A 23,794-nucleotide genomic window follows, 5' to 3' on the forward strand; every position below is an offset into this window, starting at 1 on the left:
AAGGCCAAATTTACTCGCCCAATCCCGTATCGACTCTAAGTCACAATTAACCTGAGCAATCAATGAGGAAATATCGTCTATACAGGCCGCTGCATAGATCTGTAGGTCGTCTGCATAAAGATGATACGAAGACGTAAGCGCGGTGGTGATACCATTAATAAAAATTGAAAATAAGAGTGGTGAAAGGATCCCACCTTGCGGAACACCGGCGGAAAGCTCGCACCAGTTGGACATATTGTCATCCACTCTCACACGCTGGCGTCTGCCATAAAGATAATTACGAAACCAGGCTAAAGAAGTTTCGGAAATGTTAAGGCTCCTCAATATACCTAAAAGGATGTCGAAATCTACCGTGTTGAAGGCGCTACTGAAATCAAGGAGTACAAGGACAGTAAGTTTTTTGGATTCTATATTGAAACGAATATCGTCGGTGACTTTAACCAAAGCAGTAACTGTGCTATGCCCGGGGCGAAATCCTGATTGGAGGGGATTAAAAAGTGAATTTTGATTAAGATAAGATAGGAGACGACGGTTCACATAATGTTCAATAATTTTGGATAATACAGGGAGAATAGAGATAGGACGGTATTGGGAGAAAGAAGCAGGATTTGAAGTTTTCGGAAGAGGGATGACATGGGCATACTTCCAGGATGCTGGAAATGTTCCAGTGGATAAGGAGAAATTGATGATGTTGGAGATGATGGGTGAAATGAAATCTGCCGCAAGCATAAGCATGTCCACACTGAGGTTATCGTCACCGACGGCTTTCGTTTTAATAGATTTCAGAATTTTAAGTGTTTCTTGTGGGGTGATAAGGCCGATTTCAAAGGGGACTGAATTAAAGTTATTAGTGGTACCCGCAAGAAGTGATAAAGTGGAACATTTAACTATAGGATCAAGAATAACCGGCGAAGTACTGAAAAAAATGTTAAGGCCATTTATATCTAGGAAATTAGAACCAAACGATTGAGTTTTACCCACTCCAAGTGTTTTTAAAAATTTCCACAACTTATCAGGAGGACACTCCTCAATAGATTGGTGTATGTACCGACGCTTTGACTCTCTACAGACCTTGTTGCAGCGGTTACGTAATGATAAATACTTTTCACGATTACTGTCAGAAGGAGTTTGTCGGAACTTCACACGAGCACGATCTCGCTTCGCCATCAGCAGCTTAATTTCCGGTGTGAGCCACGGAGCAGGGAAGTGCTTAACGCGTGTGGGCTTCAACGGTGCGTGTTTGTCATAGGTCCTAAGCAATATGTCATTGAAAGTCCTCACCTTCATATCGATATCAGCGAGACTTTCCAGGCCTTGCCAATCCGCACTCGATAAATCGGCATAAAAGGCCTGCAGATCCATGTCACGCAGGTTGCGACGCATTATAATTTTGTGTTTACGTTTTGGAGGACGGATTCTGAAAGCAGCGTATATTAAATCATGGTTGGAGAAACCAGCCGCATTAAATTGGCCGTGAGAAGAAACCAGGTCTGGTGAAGAAGTTAGAATGAGGTCTAATAGGGAAGGAGGCCCGTTATGCGAAAAATGGGTGGCTGTGATAGGTAAGATACTAAGGTTTAGAGAAGTAGCAAGAGAGTGTAGCTTTGAAGAGCGAAGGTCATTTTTAAGAAGGCAGGTGTTAAAATCACCCATGATAATACTATGGTCAAACTGGGGGGTTATGTCAATTAAAGTATTGTGTAATGTGTCAAAATAATTAATACTGGAAGATGGACTGTAAAAAACGCCTAAAAGAACTTTAGTGTGATGTAATATGACCTCTAAAAAAAGATACTCTGCAGAACTCGAGTAGACCGATGGTGATTGCGCGACTATCCGACAAGCAATATTACTCCTAATATAAATAGCTACACCCCACCTCGGATGGCCCCCGCTCCACTTCCACTAGTGCCTGTCCGGTCGTTCCGTATCAAACAGTACCCCGGCAATGGGTAAAGTGTTGAAGGTAGAGAAGGTTTTAACCAAGACTCAGAAATTAAGATTGCATGGATATTCTTATTCGAGCTGAAGGCTGATAGCAGTTCAGTGTAATGTGCTGGCACGCTCTGTGCATTGATGTGAACGACATTAAAGTTTTTATACGAAGAGTCAAACGTACATTGCAAACGGTCTCCCAAATCAGTTATATCTGAAACATCACTCAAAGAATCGTAAAAGCTTGAAGAAGAAAGAGAGAAGAACTCGCTTTCTAAACTAGTATTAGAAATATCTGACATTGTGTATGGTTTTGTACTATTTTATGTATATATAAAATTGTCTATAATATATAAAGTATTATAAGAATAAATAAAATATATATTAAGTACTATTAAGAGTAACTTAATAGTAAACCTCCTCATCTGCTCGCCAGCAGCTTTTACAAATCGTACAATTTTAAGACATTTTAAACTTAGAACAAAGATACAGAAAATAATAGTAATAGGAAAATAGGCACAGAGAGCTGCGCCATCCATCATGAAAAAATAACTTTAAGTTATAAAACGCACAAAATTATTGGAAGTTGAAATAATCAGAAAAATACACCTTAGCAGTGCAGAAACAAAACGTTGAAGACGTCAAATCAAATGTCAGTTCAGTGTGACAGGTGACAGTACTGCACGGTAGTATAATAACAAATCGAAATTAATATCTCTATCTCTAACTGACTCTACCTTTTTGCTTTGCCTCCATCTTGCATCTTACGTTTCTAACGTTTCGTTTCTGCCGAGCTTTCTTGTTGTCTATGGTGTAATTATATATTGCTCTATAGTTGCTTTAAAAATATAAAAAATAATTTTAAATCCGTTTTTATCTCCCTTTCATGTTTATAACTCTCGAAAATTAGCTTCTTCCAATGCCCTTCATAATTAAGTGTTGTTTTGTCTGTGACGTCTAAATAACAATTCTTTCATGTCCATGTCAGGTTCCCAATCCTTCCCAAAATCCTCAGTTCACCGAACATTCTTTACGTGCGTTGTATGTTGAGAAACGTCGTCATTGGCAAAATCCACCTCGGAAAAAAGACCGAGGAGTGAAAGCCATCAAAAAAAAAAAAAAAAAACAAATCGACGAAAAACTTATTTTAAAGGTACCGCTGCAAAAACTGAAATGATTCCATAATGTACCGTAGTAAAAATAAAATGCAAGTGAGGCTTGTGACGTCACGGCTAAAGGTGAAACTAAATTAAAGTAAAATTGTCAGACGTAGAACCACCGAACACACACTGGAGACGTCCTCAACGCTTGCCGGCACCGGAGCCCGCCCCAGACCTTGCCTGGCGAACTGGTCTTGGTGCTACAACCGCCGGGGATACTTTCCCTTCTGCCGCTCCTGCCCCTGCCTGTACACCTCCCACGACATCAGCAGCATTTGGCGGGGCCGGCAATGCCTCCAACTCGGCCATCGTAACAACTCTGCGGCGTACTCCGTCGTGGCACTGCACCACTATGCGCCCATCACTGGTCCAGCTGTCCTTGACACCATACCGCTTGCGGGCCTCCAGAAATACCGCATGCCGAGTGCTAGTAAGAAACTCCGACAGAGTTTGTCCTGAGCCCTTCAGCAGCTTCTTACTAGCCCAGACTGCATCTCTAGTCCGCTGACAGCTGAACTTGAGTAGAATAGGCCGTGGCTTTGTTGGTATCAACTTCTTACCCAGCCGATAGCATGCTATGAGAGCGACCCCCTCCACCTTAAGAGTCTGTTGGACAATTGCCGCTGCTGCAGCTGAGGTGTTTTCTCCCTGTTCTTCGGGTACACCATGCAGAAGAAGTATATTGGATCTTGAGCGGGACTCCATCTCTTCAAGGGTGCTCATCACAACTTCCATTTGCTCTTGAAGACTAGAAAGAGCATTCCACACAAAGCTTTTAAAGGCAGTGTACTCATCTGGCAGCGCTTCTTTCCCCTGGGGGGCCACGGTGTTCTCGAAGCAGGTCATACGGGACTCGAACATGGCCCTCATCCCATCAATGCTATTCTGGAGCTTCACCAGGCGATCCATTGTGTGTCTCGGGAGTACACCACTAACTGCGAACTTTGAACTTTGGTGTATGAAACTGTGAGATGTTGAAATTTTGTATGTGAGTGTTGATAACTGCTGTGGGTGCAAACGAGGATCTATGTATCACATGTAAGCAGTTTTTACATTCATACAATGTAAATTACTATTTTTCCGAAAATTAAATTTTAGCTCTACCAAATTTGACGTGTTGTTTGTTTGGCTACCCACACAAAAAAAAAAAAAAAAAAAAAAAAAAAAAAAAAAAAAAAAAAGACTGTTTCACTAAGAATTCTGATATCCATAATTATAACACTAGAAACAAAAATAAGCTTGCCATAAAGAAGTTTCGAGTCCGTAAAGTACAGAAGTCATTTGTTGGGCAATGCATTCATTTTTATAATAAGTTACCTGACACTGCTTTGAGATTACCCCTCCCAGCTCTTAAGAACTACTTAAAAAAATCATTGATGTTAAAGGCTTATTACAGAGTCGAGGACTATTTGACAGACAAACATGCATGACCCGAACCAGAAACTACAAAAAACGAATAGCAATTAAAATAATTGTATTATGTATAGAGGACACAGTTCAGATAAGAAAGCACATCAAATATTTTATATTTTATGTTGTGTAGGTAAATTACATATTTAATGATATTGAGATTCATATTATCTTTTTCTTCTGTGACAATTTGATATGTTTTCTCTGAAGAAGAACGACGTATTATTAAGCAATAATATAATTGTTCATATTCTTTGATGAATACTTTTGCATGTTAAATTGTATCTTGTTATTTAATGCATGTTAGTTATAAGATGTAATGTTTTGAAAAGAAGTTGCCCGCCGAGTTTCTTGCCGGTCCCATAGTGGATGGAAATCTTCTCGAGGCTGAGGCGTAGGGTTAGAGCCGGCGTAGCTTTATTTGACGTTCATATGCGCATTGTAATATGCCTACTTGAAAAATAAATATTTCATTTTCATTTTCATTTTCACTTGTATTGTACGTAATTTTAAAACATGCATTTTTCATCATCATATCAATTTGCTGTGGCCTATTTTTCACAATACGTAGAGACAATTCTCGCTCGACAGTGACACTTGGCCATTCATTGCCTGTTCAACAAGAAAATATTGACGCTGAGACAATGTTACTTATCAATCCAGAAATAGATATGGCTGTGTCAAGTGTCAATGTTATTGTGGCGACACTTTACCCCAAAGAACACTTTTCAAGTAAGTACAGTTTCGTACACTGACCCGTCTATTGATATCTCTATTGCACGCACATACCTATTTATATTGCTATCAGCGTGCTTAGCACGATAGTGTGATACCGTTTATCGCGAAACGGACACATCGACGCGACAGGCTTTAGTCCATCACGCTCACAAAGTCATGAAAAAGTAGGTTTACCCAATTACAATCAGTTATAAGAAGAATTTGTAATTAATTATACATTAAATTAAATTTAAACGACTTCCTAAAGTATAATGCCACCAAATCATAAAACACCAAAACTCGATTCAGTCAAATCCTCCACGACTGTCGCATTAAATTGACATCTCATTCAGAGTCGTAAAGCCTCAGCTTCAAACAAAACCAGTTGTCCAATACAACATGACCCCCTCAATCCATCGTACACTTTATAAAACAAAGTCGCCCGCCGCGTCTGTCTGTGTCTGTGTTCGTGATAAACTCAAAAACTACTGAACGGATTTTCATGCGGTTTTCACCTTAAATAGAATGAGGAAGGCTTAGGTATATAATTTGTAGAGATTTTGTTTGAATTGGTTGAAATACGACGATATTTGCTAATGGAGTCAGACAAAATTCGTCAAATCAAAAACGCTGCCCAAACCTTTTGAGCTATATCGAAACAATGTATGGCGAAGTTGTGTCTCTCTCATAGGGGTACAAAAAAGTCCGCGATGGCGTACGTTTATCTTTTACGGATAGTCCCCGATCCCCGTGCGTAGCCGGGGCGGGCCGCCAAAGCAAGAGGCAAAAGAGAAGACAGGTCGCCTGATGGTAAGCGGTCACTGTCGCCCATGGACACTCAAAGCACTAAAAGTGCTGGAGGTGCGTTGCCCGCCTTTAAGGTGGATGTACGCTCTTTTCTTGAAGGTCATTTATGAAATCATTGTCTTACAGGTCTTATTTAAATAGTATTTTATACAATCGTGATATATGCCGTATGCTTGTTTGCCACCGACGTAGTATAAAAAAAAATACAAAGCTTTTCAGTCGAGTATCGTGTTTAGGCCACGAAGCTTGCTGAATTGCGAGATTGAAATGATTAATTATACCACTATTGTATACAATACTTTTTCTATGAGTCATCATCTTCATCATCAATGGACGAAGAGTATCATCATTTTAGGTTAAATTTAATGTTAATAGTGTCGTTCACCGTTTTTTTTTTTTTTTTTTTTTTATTATAAATGGGCTTACTCTTGACCACAGACTAGCCAAAGGCAAAGACTTGTATGTTGTATCAACATTGAATTACCTGGCAACCAAATTGTTTGTAATAACCGTCAGTGATTGGTCGATAACGCAATAGATAAAAAAATGTGTTTCAGATGCAGAAATATTTGCCAGGTATCGCAAATTCGTATAGAACTTGTATGAAGTTGTATTTTTGATTTTTTTTCGGTTAACTAAAGTGAAGTGTAATGAAATATTATAGTTAACTAAGTGTCAAAGACTATCCGACACTGAAAATTAAGCACTTATAGTTTAGTTTGTGGTATCCTAATTGACACATTAAAGTCGACGAGTAGAAAAATTATAAAATATAACACTGTAAAAGCGCTATGAAACAAATAAAAATAAGATAAAAAACGAAAGCAATTTCAACGAATCGATTAAGGTCATCTGCATTGAAATATATTGCAAAAATAAAAATCTAGACTTCTGTCTTCATAATGTACGCTTCAGTTGACAGCAATTCAAAAATGTGACAGCTATATTAGGGTGTTTCATATTTGTATGGGAAAAAAAAATTGTGATATTTTTTCTGATTTCGCTCGGCTTTCGGTTCTAGCTTATCTTAAACGCCTATATACCAATTTTCAAGTGATTTGGACGTTGTTTAGAGGTCGCACACATGAACAGTTTGAAAAAATGTCGCTAAAAAGTAATGTTACTCAATTTTATTTTCAAATAAAACAATAGAGTAGTTGTAACTTATTTGAAAGTAAAACTAAACTTAAAATACAACAGTTGTAACATCCATTCTTCATAAAATAAGTCATCATCATCATTTAGCTTACATGTGTAAGCCGCAACCTTATCTTTTGTTCGCAAGTAGTAACGCATTTTCTGTGATGTTCGACGACTTTCAGCGAGAACCGTTTTGCTCTTCATCTTTGACTGGAGCGTTAATTTTTTTATTAAATATATAGGTATACTTACTCTTCTTTGCGGTATGATAGACTATTGTTAGACTATCGACCAAGTCTGGTGTTAGGGCTACAATAATCGCTAACATCCTGAACATTAAATAGTTCTAAGACAAAAATCAAAAATGTAAGTAGGGTCTATATCCCGGTCAATATACTTAAGTCAAAGAACGATCTTGTTTTCTTCTTTGTCGTCACACTCTTGACAGAGTGGTCGTGGCCGTCACATCAGGGGTGGTAGCAAGCTTAACAATGCATCGACATTCCTTACGCATTCGTAGAGTGGGCCACTAAGTGCAGCCTTGACTTGGCTGGTCCATCGCATCTGAACCTTCTGCAGGATACTCTTAGCTTTCTTCTGCAGCACCACATTTCTAGGAAATCTATCTTCTTTTCCCTTGAAGTCCACGTCTCAGCACCGTAAAGAAATATGGGAAAGTTGGGAGATACTAATGCCCTGACAAGTCGCAGTTTAGTGGCATTTGTGATGAAGATTCTCCATATTTTGCCGAGCCGGTCCATGGCGGACCTGGTGATAGCCAATGTACCGCTTGATATCATCCACCTATCCTGTTATCAGTGCCCCGAGAGGGCCGAGAGACCACTGCTTCATGCCAAAAACAGGACAAAAAACTAAAAAAAACTTGTTCCTTAGAAGGAAGTCGAGCGTCCAAAAAATACCATAAGAAACCTTCCCTAGAAACTAAATGCCACGTCAACTAGTATTTTTTTTAAAAGAACTTGCTTCAATATAAAAACTTTTCATTAAAATCACTTTTAAACCACCTACTACAAAAAGTGACATAAATTTTGTTTCTAGCCTTTCCTGCGCCCATACTAACTTCTTCAGACAAAAGTTGCCACAGTGTGCGACCTCTAAATATTGTCCGATTTCCCTGATTTTTGGTATATGGGCTCTGTATAGGTGTAGAAACAAGAAGAAAAGCGAAGTCAAAGATAAATCAAAATTTTGGAAAAATGAAACACCCTAAGCTATATCGATTCTCTATGGTCAATCTTCTTGCTGGCCACGACATTCTCCCGCCTGAAGAACAGCAGAATCCTTTCTTTCAACATCTGGTAGTGGGCACAGCTTCGAAATCGATCTAGTTAACACTCCAGTTGCTGTGCGGACGTCGTAGACTCGCGTAACATTATCTTTTCCAGGATGTTTCAATAACACTCTACCTAGTAGCCATTTACTAGGAGGTAATCTATAGTCTTTGATTAACACTAAATCTCCGACGTTGAACTCTTGTTGTCTAATTTTCCACTTAGGTCTCTCTTGTAATCTTGTAAGAAATTCTGTTTGCCATTTTCGCCAAAATATCTGTAACATTCTTTGCATATTTTGCCATCTCGATAGGGAGTTTGCTTTATGTTGAGTCAAATCTCTCTCTGGTATTGTGACTAATGGTTCTCCGACAAGAAAGTGTGCTGGTGTCAACGGCTCTAGGTCATCAGGATGATCGCTCAGCGGTGATAAGGGTCTCGAGTTAAGACAAGCTTCGATCTGGTTCAGAAGCGTTGATAATTCTTCGAAGGTAGGTGTAGTATCTCCGAGGGTTCTCTTTAGATGGAATTTCGAACTCTTCACCCCCGCTTCCCATAATCCCCCGTGATTTGGTGATCCAGGAGGGATGAACTTCCACTTGGTACCTTCAGTGTCTAGTAAGGCTGCTAGTTCAACTGGGATCGTTGATTTGCCAAGTCTCCAAGTCTCTAGTATTTCTTTGCTCGATGCAATGAAATTAGTACCGTGGTCGCTCCACATCTCTTTGACGAATCCTCTTCGTGATGTAAATCTTCGAAATGCAGCCATGAACTCTTCCATTGTCATGTTACTCACACATTCTATGTGTATAGCTTTAGTTACCATGCAGATGAAAATACATATGTATGCTTTGAACGTTTTCGTTCCTCGTCCAGGGCTCATGCGCACGTTGACTGGACCTGCGAAATCTACACCTGTAGTAAGAAATGCTCTTGATGGCTTAACTCTTATTTCAGGTAAATCGCCCATCAGTTGAGTTACAGTTTTCGCTTTTTGTTTAGCGCAAGGAAAGCAGTTTCTAACATACTTCTTGATAGTATTTCCTGCGTCAATCAGCCAGTGTCTTCCTCTCAAGTATATTGTCATAAGTTGCGGGCCTCCATGCAATGTCTTCTTGTGTGCGTCATCGAGTAAAAGTGGTAGCAGTACATTGTTCTTAGACAGAATGACAGGATGTTTGCTCAGGAACTCTAAATCTGCATGTTTCAATCTTCCTCCAACTCTGAGTACTTCTTTTTCATCAAGAAAGGGTGTAAGTGACAGTATTCGACTTCTTTTCTTAAGTGGTTGACGATTTCTCAAAGCTTCGATTTCTTCTGGAAACTCAAGTTGCTGTGAAAGCTTGATACATGTAGTAAGTGCTTTTTCTCGCTCATCATGAGTTACATACTGAGGTAAGTTTTCTTTTACATCTTTGTTTTTGAACATCAGCCATCTTTGACAGTAAGCTATGACTGAAATGAGTCTTCTCAATGATGAATATCTCTTTGAAATTGTGAGTATGAATTCTTCTTTCTTCTCTAACACTGTAGTAGTAGCACATTTGATAGACTTTCTCGTTTCTTGATCTGTATCTTCTACTTCACAAGATTCTCTTTTCCATTCTCTTTGTTGTAAGAATGTTGGACCTTGAAACCATAAGGTATGTTCTTTCAATTTCTCAGGTGTGACTCCTCTCGACGCTGGATCTGCAGGATTTTCTTTAGTATTCACGTATGACCATGTAGTATTTATGTTATTGTTGATTTCAATGACTCGGTTCTTCACAAATGTTGTCCATTTCAGCGGGTCTCCGAGAATCCAAGCTAAAGTTACTTTTGAATCTGAATATGCGTATGTATTTTTGTTCTGGATCTTCTAGCTGTAGCAACATGTTTCAGCAGTTGACTCAGTAGTAGCGCTGCACTCAATTCTAGACGGGGCAAAGTAAGTTGTTTTTTCATCGGTGAGATTTTTGTCTTTGCCATGATAAGTGACACCTTGACTTCTCCATCTGGTTGTATTACTCTGCTGTAGACTACTGCTGCATAGGCTGACATTGATGCATCAGCGAAGCCATGTAGTTCTATTAACTCACTGTGGTTGTTTGTTCCAATCCATCTCTCAAGTTTAATTTGTGACAGGTGCTCTATACCATTGCAAAAGGTTTTCCACTCTGTCTTTAAGTCTTCTGGTAGTTCTGTATCCCATGATAATCCTCTTGACCAAATCTTCTGTAGAAATATCTTTCCCATGACTACAGATGGTGCTAGCCAACCCATTGGATCAAACAAAGAAGCTATGACAGTTAAGACGTTTCTCTTAGTTACTCGTTGTTCAGATAAAGTGTTAATTTTGTTAGTTACTAAGAGAGTATCTTCGTTTGAGTTCCATGTTATTCCTAAGGTTTTGATTGTCTCTTTTTTGTTGATGTCTATCTTACATTTCTTCGCTCTCTTCTCTGTTTCGACTGTATTGATGAATTTTTTGCTATTTGAAGACCATTTTTGTAGTTCAAAACCTCCTCTTCTTAGTACTTCTGTTAATTGACGTTTTGCTTCTATTGCGGTTTCTTCTGTATCTCCCCCTGACAGTACATCGTCCATGTAGAAAGAGTGGTTGATAATCTCTCGAGCTTGGGCATATTCTTCTGTGTTTGCCTCATCAATTGCTATTTGTCTCAAGGTTTTGATAGCTAAAAATGGCGCACATGCTGTTCCAAATGTGACTGTTAGCATTCTGTATTCTCTTATGTCTTCATCAGGGCTAAATCTCCAAAGTATTCTCTGAAAGTCTGTGTCTTCTCTACTTACAAGGATCTGGCGATACATTTTGATGACATCAGCCACAAAACAGACTTTGTGTGTTCTCCATCTCATAAGAATGTCTCGAAGATCTCCCAGAAGTGACGGACCAACTAGCAGTTCTGAGTTGAGGCTCACTCCGTTGCTTCCTTTGCATGAAGCGTCATAGACTATGCGATACTTGGTAGTTTCTCTATCTTCACGGATCACAGGGTGATGTGACAAATATACTCGTTTGTCAGTTTCCTTAACAGATTCATCTCGTTCGATCAATTCCATATGTTGAAGTGTTATGTACTCTCTCATGACCTCGTTGTAGGCTTCTCTCAATTTTTTGTTTGCTTCTAATCTTCTCTCAGTGTTCATGAATCTTCTCAGTGCAATTTCTCTCGAATTCTCAGGTAAAATAGGTTTGTCGCTTTTAAAGGGAAGTGCCACAACATATCTTCCATCAACATCTCTAGTTATAGTTTCTTGATATATTTTCTCAGCTCTAAGTTCTTGTGGGGTGAGAGTGTCGTTTTCCCCTGACTCTAATCTCTCTGTCTCCCAAAATTTTTCTACCATCTCTTCTAAAGTTATGTTCAGATGCATGGTTTTGAATTCTCTTGTGCGGTTGTTTGTCAAATGACCTCCTGACAGTATATATCCCAAGCGTGTTTGTTGTGCTATGGGAGTACCTGGTTCTCCTTTAATCACTCCATTCATTAAGATGTCTAAGTAGATATGAACTCCAAGTAGTAAATAAATGTTGCTTGGTGTATGATAAGTTGGATCTGCCAGTGACAGGTGTTGCAGATGACTCCATTTCTGTGGATTGATCGGGACTTCTGGTATTATGTCAGTGACATCTTCAACAATGTAGGCTGTGCAGTCAGCTTTGAAGTTGTTGTCGAATCTTGAGTAAATCTCTATGTTTGTAGCGGATTTGATTGTAGTTGACATGTTACCCACTCCGGTAATTAATCCATCAACTGTTTTTCTTCGAAGTTGTAGTTTTCTAACAGTTGCTTCACTTATGAACGACTCTTGAGAACAGGGATCAATGAGTGCTCGTAGTACTTGCATACCATGGCCGGTCTTGATATTTACTAGTGCGGTAGCCATTAGTGCAGTATGACTCTGAGTGATAAGATAATTTCTCAGTTTTGGTGTTTCTGAAGTTTTAGTGGTAGACTCTTCTCTCATGGTATAGTTTGAATTGGATGCGGGTGCTTTCGACGTGGATTGTTGATTGTTCTCTCTCTCTTCAGCGGTTTGATTCTCAAAATGAAGTAAAGAATGATGTCTTCTTTGGCAATGATGACAGGATACTTTGGATTTACAGTTTTTCACATTATGTTTTGATGACAAGCAGTTGAAGCATAGTCTCTCCTTTTGGACGTGTTGAACTCTATTGTTGACATCTAAATTTGCAAATTCTTTGCATAGATAGTTCAAATGGTCTTGCTTGCAGTAGGAACACTGTACTGTAGTTGTAGCGGGGCTTGTTAGAAAGGATCTTTGTCTCACGATAGCTCTCTCTCTGTCCTTCGAATAAGTTGTCGACGGAATCATTTCTAACACTCTGAAACGTGTGTCCAAGAAGGTTGTTAACTTCTCAAGTTTCGGCAACTCTTGTACAGGTAGCGTGCTTATCTCCTCTTCCCACTGTTTGCGTGTCTCTTCGTCCAATTTGTTGAGAATAATGTGAATAACAATTGTATCCCACTCGTTTATCTTCACGTCGTTGTTTTTAAGACTGTTCAGACATTCTTGAGTAGTATCGAGAAGTTCTCTAATAGATTTGGAAGTGCCGTTGTATACTCTCTTCTGATTCATAAATCTATTCAAGATTGTATTCACTATCATGCGTTTGTTGTTGTACCTCTTGTCTAAAGTTTCCCATGCGACATCGTAGTTTTTCTCGGTTATTTGTAGATGCTTCAATAATTGTTCAGCTTCACCAGTGACACTTGATTTCAAATAATGAAGTTTTTGTACCTTGCTCAAAGATGGTTTGTTGTGAACGAGTGACGTATATAGGTCTCGAAAAGATGTCCATTCTTCATAATTTCCCGAGAATTGGGGCAGTATTACTTTGGGAAGTTTTATATCTTGCGTAGATTGCTTGTTTACATCTGACGTGTTATTCTGCGGATGCGGTTGCGGGTTCTCTCTCACAGCGGTAGATTTGTTGAACAGATCAATAGTATCTGACAATTCTCCTTTTATCATAAAATACTCTTCTTCTCCAACAGAATAAATGTCGTTGACGAAATAAACATGTTCTTTTCTTTGAGCGCTCGTTGCATATTTAACAATTTGGAAATGGTTTGTCTGGAATTTCTGCCAATACTCGTTAAGTGTGTCGATTCTTGCTTGTACGTAGCCTTTCGTAATGCGTGTTTTTCCTTGCTTTTTGAAGTTTATTCCTATCTTCCGTATTAAGTCGTAAGTAGTTTCTTGTTCCGATACGTATGTATCCATTTTGTAGGTTATGTAGTAAAATCTTGCGACGAAATATCTAGAATCTTCGGTCTTGTTCTTCGAAAACACGAAATGTTCGGAAATTCACACTTTTTCTTCCAATTATTACGAATCGCGATGTATTTTCACTACTTTATGTCCATTGTTTACACTGATGCGCGGATCGTTTTTTCATCTATTAAGTAGATCCATAATGGATTATCCTGTTTATAACATCGGGGTTCCATTTCGCGTGGACAATATCCGGATGCCAAATTTCGGGGACTATAAAGGTACATTTACACGAAGCAACTGACTCTCCCTTGGACGGTTTAGCGGCGGAAATGTATCTTGTTTAACTTATTTTGGGCTACTTTTTAGCAAAAACTGTTTTTTTTTCTGAACTGAAACTGGACACTATTACAATAGTTGAAGTCAGTCAGAAAGCGACAAAATACCTACAATATTAAAATTTTAGACATTTGTAAAAAAAAACATAAATGAATTAACAAACATGTGAACATTTAGTGCGATTGTAAGATCAAGTAAGGTAAACTAAGCTGTTTCTAGATTGAACCACGCAACCTGTGTGAATTTAAATAGATCAGGAATATACATGCGATCTTCGTATAGCGGTATTTGGTTACATTAGTTACCTAACTCAATGTACTTTGATATCATTTTATTAAATATTTCATGAAATCCTGGAAACGTCTAAAGCGCTTTTAAATTGTCGATTTATTTACTTCGAGGTCTACTCGCCGGGTATATATCGTTCCTAAGAAGAAGCCTCGCGATTATTTAGAATATCTGATTGAATCGGAAGCCCCCTCTTTTACCCCCCCCCCCTCTCCCCCTGCTTAGACGTTTATCTGTGACAGCCGAGATTACTCCGTTAATTCTCTGCCGCCCTGGTGTATTTATTTTATACAATTATTTACTGCCTGTAACCGTCTGCCCTCAGAGTAGATTGGATAGATTACTAAATTGCTTCGCTACTTCGTCTTCGTGAAATGGTTAACTAAATTTCAAAAACAGTGAAGTCGTCTTAAATGTTACGAAATTATTTCCCGAATAGTTATTCTTTAGGGGTAGTTACAAGCTAAAGCTCACAAACTTATTTTCTATGAGACATATTTTGAGCACATACCAACTTGGGATTGCCACGTTAGAGCAAATACTGACGAACTGCAATCCTTCTGAAATCCACCTGCAACTTGTATCGGAACTTCACGCTTAAGGTGCAGCGGGAAAAATCTCAACTGGGAGGCAAATGTTAATGGTCCATTTTTTCCATGTTTTGCAATGTTTGCATTATTAAATAGACTGTCCACCGATTGTAAATGGTAGGCGTGTTCAGTGGATACATGTAGAACTCAACATCATCACGCAACGAAGCCTCGACGTTACGTTGTCACCTAAATCTAGATAATTTGTGATGTGTTGATTTTTTCTTACTTTTATGTGTTTATATTTTATGCTTTTATGTATTTTTAGTTACTCAGTGCTTTGGTTTATACTGCCATACTGTGTAACGTATTTGAAATAAAATAAATAAATAATAAATAAATCATAATGTAATAATGGATTAGTTATAATTGTCCCCCAGTCGAGCAATCTGTCTGTATTGGACTTAAGCAAGAAAGATGAGAAAAGGATGAAAATTAGATGAAAAGTAATGTGACTTGTCTCAGACTTTATTTGTAGTTCCTATTCACGATTATCTTATCATTTTGACGATAGGGGGGCGCGTGAACTCTTCCGAGATATCGGAAAGCACCTTAGAGACAAAACAAAAGATCCCCGTTCCGAGTCACGGCTTGTCCAACAGACCCATCGCCATACATCGGGGTAACGCTGCTAGCGTGATGGGGAACTTTTGGACCCGGCATGGCACGGAACGGGTTCCTTTAGGTAGGTACACTACTATTTTTTTCATATAATTTTACAATATGATAAATATAATGGGCTAACATAGCCACCAAGTGGATGCCGACGAAGAAGCGGGGGCCGGGCAGGCCCAGACAAAGATGGCGAAACGATCTTGACGCCTTTCTGAAGAACTAGCCGGAGGAAACAGAGAACAGGGAGTCATGGAGAGCCAGGGGAGAGGCCTTTGCCCAGCAGTGAGACACTCAAATAGGCTAACAAAAAAAAAAACAATTGTAAAACAAAATTAGTATTATATTAAATAAATCATATTCTTTTTTGGCGATAGAGATAATATGATCATCAAAGCGCAATCAAATGTGCACTGTGCATCCATTTGTTGCTGTACCAAAATGAACGACACTAACACCAATGCTCAATCGTCTGTCCAAACATTAACACCAACAATTTATTGGCACATCTATTCGGAATGTTTTAACACGATATCCATGTTAGACTAATGTCAGTCCATCCCTTTTACAAGATATGAGTCAAAATGGGACGTATATAATATAATATTGTAATTACATTCTACCACATACCTATACACCCAGTTTTTATTGAATTCCGTTAACTTTAAGGGAAGATTCTTTAGTTCAAATACAATCAATTTCTCTAAGAGGTAACGCTGCTAGCGTGATGGGGAACTTTTGGACCCGGCATGGCACGGAACGGGTTCCTTTAGGTAGGTACACTACTATTTTTTTCATATAATTTTACAATATGATAAATATAATGGGCTAACATAGCCACCAAGTGGATGCCGACGAAGAAGCGGGGGCCGGGCAGGCCCAGACAAAGATGGCGAAACGATCTTGACGCCTTTCTGAAGAACTAGCCGGAGGAAACAGAGAACAGGGAGTCATGGAGAGCCAGGGGAGAGGCCTTTGCCCAGCAGTGAGACACTCAAATAGGCTAACAAAAAAAAAAACAATTGTAAAACAAAATTAGTATTATATTAAATAAATCATATTCTTTTTTGGCGATAGAGATAATATGATCATCAAAGCGCAATCAAATGTGCACTGTGCATCCATTTGTTGCTGTACCAAAATGAACGACACTAACACCAATGCTCAATCGTCTGTCCAAACATTAACACCAACAATTTATTGGCACATCTATTCGGAATGTTTTAACACGATATCAATGTTAGACTAATGTCAGTCCATCCCTTTTACAAGATATGAGTCAAAATGGGACGTATATAATATAATATTGTAATTACATTCTACCACATACCTATACACCCAGTTTTTATTGAATTCCGTTAACTTTAAGGGAAGATTCTTTAGTTCAAATACAATCAATTTCTCTAAGAAACTAGCCTCTTAACTCTTACGATTATCGAATTATTAAAAAGAAAATTAATTACTGAACACGTTTGTGGCATCCCTTACCACTTTTTAATGTTATTTTTTTTTTGACATGTGCCGTCAAACACTTGACAATGACTTTAATGTTATGATTCTCCTTCCTCTCACACTAATATAATCCATTTATTATGAATGGAAACGAAAAAATTTTTTTTTTCGAATTTAACAAATAGCGATATACACTGGTTCTTGATGATGAACCTGTGTGTCGAATTTAACGGAAAACAAAAAAAAACACGGTGTATAAACTCACGCCTGTATTAAAAACCCTAAAAAGCACATGAAACTGAGCAATACAGTGCCACTTCAGCAATAAGGGTCGAAAGATAACGAAATTGTGACATTGCAGTGACAGGATAGCCCACCGCCCCGACACAATAGGCTGGTTTCCTACTAGTCAACAGCTTCTTTTTAAGAACTGTCAAAACGATTTGCTAATATGGAATTACTATGAAATACTGAGGAGTGACGTCACAGTCAATTCATTTACTTTATATCTTTCTCTTTGACTTATTAAATAGAAATTATGTTTAAACATATTTTTCTTGTCCATATTTTTCTTCTAATTATGTGGTGCTTTATTTCGTGCACTGCATAAAATATTTTATTTTAAGTATAGGAAACTAGCCTATTCAACCCATATCCATTCAGCTACGTCACCCACGAAAGGAAACTGGTAGGGAAAATTCTCGAAGAATCATATTTTCAAAATCCGAATGTTCTCCACGGAAATGCACATTTCTCTGAGGCCGTTAATACTCGCGCAGGCCATCTATGGCCGCCAGCCGGCCATTATTTGTCCGGGCCAGGGATCGCGGTCGTCAATGGCTGCTGTTAATGGCCTGGGCCGGTGTCGACCAATCGCGGGTGCGAGCCGCGTGCAGCTTGGACAGGCTTTGGAAAAAGTGGCCTATTCAATTTATTTCAATAATTTTACTGCGTACAGTCATATTTGAAAAGCAATAACAACGTATCACATATTTTTGCAACTTTCGTAAAGTAACATAGGTCTATATTTGTGAGTTTACACGGGAAAACGTCCCACTTTTTCGATTGCTATCAAGCCGCTTTGTCAGTTGATTCATATAAAGATACTTACAAGTAAATCTCGCTTTAATGGTAACCGACAAAGTGGGACGTTTTACTAAACACACTCACATTTTTTCTATATGTCTACGTAGAGAATTAAGTTTCAAAGTAAACCATGAATCCAACCATTACAAATGTGTACAGTCAGCGTCAATAGTTTGTAGAAGTCAGAATAGTTAGTAGCGCAGGAATCACACGATACAGTTAATTATGATTCGCCACACTGGTTGCTACAATGCAAATAATTTTTGCTGACTGTCCCTATCGATTACAAATAAAAGAAAACTGCAGAGACTTAATATTCAAGGCGGTTCCTGTTCAAAAATGCAATTAAAACCCGACATTTAGGAAACATTCCACATAGATCGTGACTTGAATTAGCCCAGCAGAATCTACTTTTTTCGTGTGTATTTTTAATCTAACGTAATTTGTTACTAAAACTGTTTAATATTAATAATACCTATGAGCACACGAATTACATACCCATACAACCATTTCAGTCGCAAAATCTTCAAATCAGTAACTAACTGTCAAATGTGACATAACGCGTGGTAACGTCGTGCAAACAATGCGACCGTATTGATACAATAACAAAATGTAGTCGTCGTGTGCACTCGTTACGGTAACAAAATGTGTACGAATTTGTGGCTGTCAATGTCACTGTCAGAATGACTTTTAACGACACTTTATTAGTCGACGTTTGCACACATAACGGTAACAACATGTGGACGAATTTGTGGCTGTCATTGTCACTGTCAGAACGGTTTCTGACAGTGACATTGACAGAATTTGTACACACATGTGTAGGTCTGATTACCGAACTGCTCCTAAACCACTGTATCCGCAAATGACAATCTGAAATACGAAGGTTTCTCAAACTGTCTTGTGAAGTTGTGGACTGGTTGCTTTGAATCATTTAAATATGAGCGAATTAAATAATAATAAACGACGACGACCATTTAAGCACTCTTCGACATTTTATAGAAATGTGGGAAAGTTAAGAAAAGTGCAGAATGATAATACAAATAGATAAGCACTTTATAGTTACTTAATGTATTAAATATATAATTTTAATTCTTATTGATAAAAATGAAGTGTAGTGTTGCTTTACACAATAAAAGTAGGAATCAAATGAAATAGAGTATTTACTGTGATATTAATAGAATTTCTGTTGCGCAATGATAGTTTTTTTCAGTACAGATGCTGCTTTTTTTAACGCAGTAGTGCGAGCAAATCAAGCAATGATTCATTTCTTGTCTGGTCGAAACTCTTAGCTTAGATTTAGGTACTGAAAATCGTCGTACGATACACGTGCGAAAAGGACATTCACAACTCGTGTCGATTTAAAACACTCCCTTCGTTCGTGTATTAATTTATCGCTACTCGTATCGATTTTCCTCTTTTCCGCACTCGTATCTACAAGTATTTTGTTTGGGTTACAAAAAAAACACATTATTTACTCTACTACGTTTTATTTATGTCTCTTTAACATTACAAATTTGTAGACACTTATCTATACAAAAATCTTGACAAAAGAAGTACAGATCGCTGAAATTAATGTTGATAGTAATATTAATGACGACTACTTCAACAAGTGTCAATTGTGAAATGCCGCAAAATACTAGTTGCTCTATAGAAGACCATAATAATATGATCCCCGATCCTTTACAACCCAGCAGCTCGGTACGCACGTTACAATTTTTTTTTAATCTTCTTTAGTGAGGGCAACTGAGTACGACGGCATATTTAATTGTTTATTAAGTTTGAGGATACCTGGAAAAAATTAATACAAGAAGCCATTTTGAAAATATAATAAATATTCACTGCTTTCGGTCACGCGTGTACGCTGCGACCATTTTGCGACCGTTTGTCGACCGTTTGGTGACCGTTTGGCGACTGTTTTTTACATGGAATATTACCGTCTTAATCCATATTTTAACAACTTTATTGGTTTTCTAGGCATTATTTTTATTATTTCAGTATAGTATATGGACCGGAGTACTAAAACTTTACCAATCAATATACATAACACGCAAACACCCCCATACAACCATTTCAGTCGCAAAATCTTCAAATCAGTAACTAACTGTCAAATGTGACATAACGCGTGGTAACGGCGTGCAAACAATGCGACCGTATTGATACAATAACAAAATGTAGTCGTCGTGTGCACTCGTTACGGTAACAAAATGTGTACGAATTTGTGGCTGTCAATGTCACTGTCAGAATGACTTTTAACGACACTTTATTAGTCGACGTTTGCACACATAACGGTAACAACATGTGGACGAATTTGTGGCTGTCATTGTCACTGTCAGAACGGTTTCTGACAGTGACATTGACAGAATTTGTACACACATGTGTAGGTCTGATTACCGAACTGCTCCTAAACCACTGTATCCGCAAATGACAATCTGAAATACGAAGGTTTCTCAAACTGTCTTGTGAAGTTGTGGACTGGTTGCTTTGAATCATTTAAATATGAGCGAATTAAATAGTAATAAACGACGACGACCATTTAAGCACTCTTCGACATTTTATAGAAATGTACACGTGGGAAAGTTAAGAAAAGTGCAGAATGATAATACAAATAGATAAGCACTTTATAGTTACTTAATGTATTAAATATATAATTTTTAATTCTTATTGATAAAAATGAAGTGTAGTGTTGCTTTACACAATAAAAGTAGGAATCAAATGAAATAGAGTATTTACTGTGATATTAATAGAATTTCTGTTGCGCAATGATAGTTTTTTTCAGTACAGATGCTGCTTTTTTTAAGGCAGTAGTGCGAGCAAATCAAGCAATGATTCATTTCTTGTCTGGTCGAAACTCTTAGCTTAGATTTAGGTACTGAAAATCGTCGTACGATACACGTGCGAAAAGGACATTCACAACTCGTGTCGATTTAAAACACTCCCTTCGTTCGTGTATTAATTTATTGCTACTCGTATCGATTTTCCTCTTTTCCGCACTCGTATCTACAAGTATTTTGTTTGGGTTACAAAAAAAACACATTATTTACTCTACTACGTTTTATTTATGTCTCTTTAACATTACAAATTTGTAGACACTTATCTATACAAAAATCTTGACAAAAGAAGTACAGATCGCTGAAATGAATGTTGATAGTAATATTAATGACGACTACTTCAACAAGTGTCAATTGTGAAATGCCGCACAATACTAGTTGCTCTATAGAAGACCATAATAATATGATCCCCGATCCTTTACAACCCAGCAGCTCGGTACGCACGTTACAATTTTTTTTAATCTTCTTTAGTGAGGGCAACTGAGTACGACGGCATATTTAATTGTTTATAAAGTTTGAGGATACCTGAAAAAAATGAATACAAGAAGCCATTCTGCTTTCGGTCACGCGTGTACGCTGCGACCATTTTGCGACCGTTTGTTGACCGTTTGGTGACCGTTTGGCGACTGTTTTTTACATGGAATATTACCGTCTTAATCCATATTTTAACAACTTTATTGGTTTTCTAGGCATTATTTTTATTATTTCAGTATAGTATATGCACCAGAGCACTAAAACTTCACCAATCAATATACATAACACGCAAACACCGAGTAGTCAATAATATTATTACTGGTTAAACTGAGGTAAATTGATGGCGCGTTGATAAATTTAGACTTATTTTATGAAATCACTCGAGCAATTTAATTGGCCATGGTAATTAGCCCACATTATATTACAAATGCAAACAATATTTATCTTTAACAAATTCTTACGCCATTACATTTTAATGTCAAATGATTTTATTTCTTTTTTACTTTGACGTCTCTGACAGTCGCCATTTGAAAAGAATGAAATGAACGAATGATTTTGGGAAAGTAGTCGCCAAACGGTAACAATGTGTGCACGCGTAGTGCACACTTCTGTCACTTCTGTGACCATTTGTGCCTGTTACCAATCGTCCCCATTTGGGTCGCCGCGACTAAACGTCGACCGTACTGCGACTAAGCATTGAGACCCGAAGACCTGTGTGTACACAAAATAGGAGGATTTGCGTAGGAACGGCGACCGATTATGGTTATATGGGTAGGAACTTGAATAATTTCAATGAAAGTATATCAAATCTTTATGTATTCCAAGTAGGTGTGCACATTACTATGTAGGAATATATTCTAGTAAATACGTCTCTAAATTCGAGGCTGAAGCCAAAACGTTCTATGCCACTCAGTCCCACAGGCAAATAACATGCAAGTTTATTGAATTTCGTACAAATTTCGATTTTACGATCCCCATTTTACGCCATATCACAATGTCTAACCATCCATGTAAAATTCAGCGCCGTATGCCGCAATCTTCGACTTGAATTTATATCCGACCGGAAAACCTACCCCGAAAACCACGTCCGACGTTTTCCTGCCCTGTCACACTTAACGTACAAAGTTACAGGTGCGACAGAGAGGGAATGAATAAAACGTGGCTCGCGATAGGCCCCCAGGGTGGAAGGGTAAGCTAAATCAATTTGGGTAGCTCGGGGTCCCAAATTCGATTCCCGGGCGACGCTGGAAGGAAACAGTTATATAAATATATAGCCATTGACACTGACACAAATTTGATTTATTTGGGAGGATATCTTAAATATCTTTTTAGCATCTCGCGGGCGATAAAACGAATGTGGATTTGGGTTGGAAACCGCGGCGTCCGCAAAATCATAGGTAGCAGAAATATTTTAGGCTATTGTGTTATTGGTGCTGAATTCCTGTAGTTTGTTTTTGCATGGATAAATAAATTAATAATTGTTAAAATCAACGGAGATGAATCATTGGAGTGTAAATTTAGCACAGACTAAATAAAACCCATTGAAAAAAGTCTGAAACGTGAATCATGCTTGTTTAAATTTCGCAGAGTTCAAATATACATTTAAACTCACGCCTGTGTTGCCAACAGGGGTAGGCAGAACACATGATTGTAATAAAGGAAAATACTGAAAAGAATAGAGAAAAATTTATTTCTATCTAAAATTATTAAATTTTTGATTCATAGAATTGAATCATAGAAGGCAAGCTGTAAATAAGGCAGGAGAACACAAAGAGTAGCAACGTTGAACAGATGTAATAAAATACAAATATAAATAAATAAATAAATAAATAAATATTGGGGACACCTAACACAGATCAACTTAGCCCCAAACTAAGCAAAGCTTGTGCTATGGGTGCTAAGCGACGATATACATACTTAAATAGATAAATACATACTTAGATACATATAAAACATCCATGACTCAGGAACAAATATCTGTGCTCATCACACAAATAAATGCCCTTACCGGGATTCGAACCCACGACCACGGCTTAACAGGCAGGGTAACTACCGACTGAGCCAGACCGGTCGTCATATCATGTTGTATATTCTATATTTAATCCACCTGTCTTAGGAATATAACCGTGAGCACATCACTAGCGCCACTGCAGCCTTAATGAACGCTGAAAGAATACAAATTGTATTCAGATGCAGACTAGCTGCTGTCCTGTTCCATTTGTCTCCCCACTCCTCCTCTATTGTACAAGTGGGAGAGAATTGTAATTCACAGTAGGTGCATTAGGGTAATTTCGAAAGTCACATAAAATCACCATTATTTCCATCATATCAAGATTCCCTTTTCAAAATTACCCGAGCATTTCTGTGCTTCGAAATTACCTCAATGCACCGTATTGCACATTTCGTCATATATGACTGAT

General features: G+C 38.1%; 1 protein-coding gene across 1 annotated transcript; it reads right to left on the minus strand.

Moving 5' to 3' along the window:
- Positions 1–8,420: 8,420 nt before the first annotated feature.
- Positions 8,421–13,714, minus strand: LOC125235809. The gene is made up of 2 exons (XM_048142398.1): positions 10,540–13,714; positions 8,421–10,285 (listed from the first exon to the last, which is right to left on the minus strand). The coding sequence occupies exons 1-2, from the start codon at positions 13,712–13,714 to the stop codon at positions 8,421–8,423; spliced, it is 5,040 nt and encodes a 1,679-aa protein (XP_047998355.1).
- Positions 13,715–23,794: the final 10,080 nt, after the last annotated feature.

Source organism: Leguminivora glycinivorella, chromosome 18 (genome assembly GCF_023078275.1).
Source record: "Leguminivora glycinivorella isolate SPB_JAAS2020 chromosome 18, LegGlyc_1.1, whole genome shotgun sequence".
NCBI classification, from domain to species: Eukaryota; Metazoa; Arthropoda; class Insecta; order Lepidoptera; family Tortricidae; genus Leguminivora; species Leguminivora glycinivorella.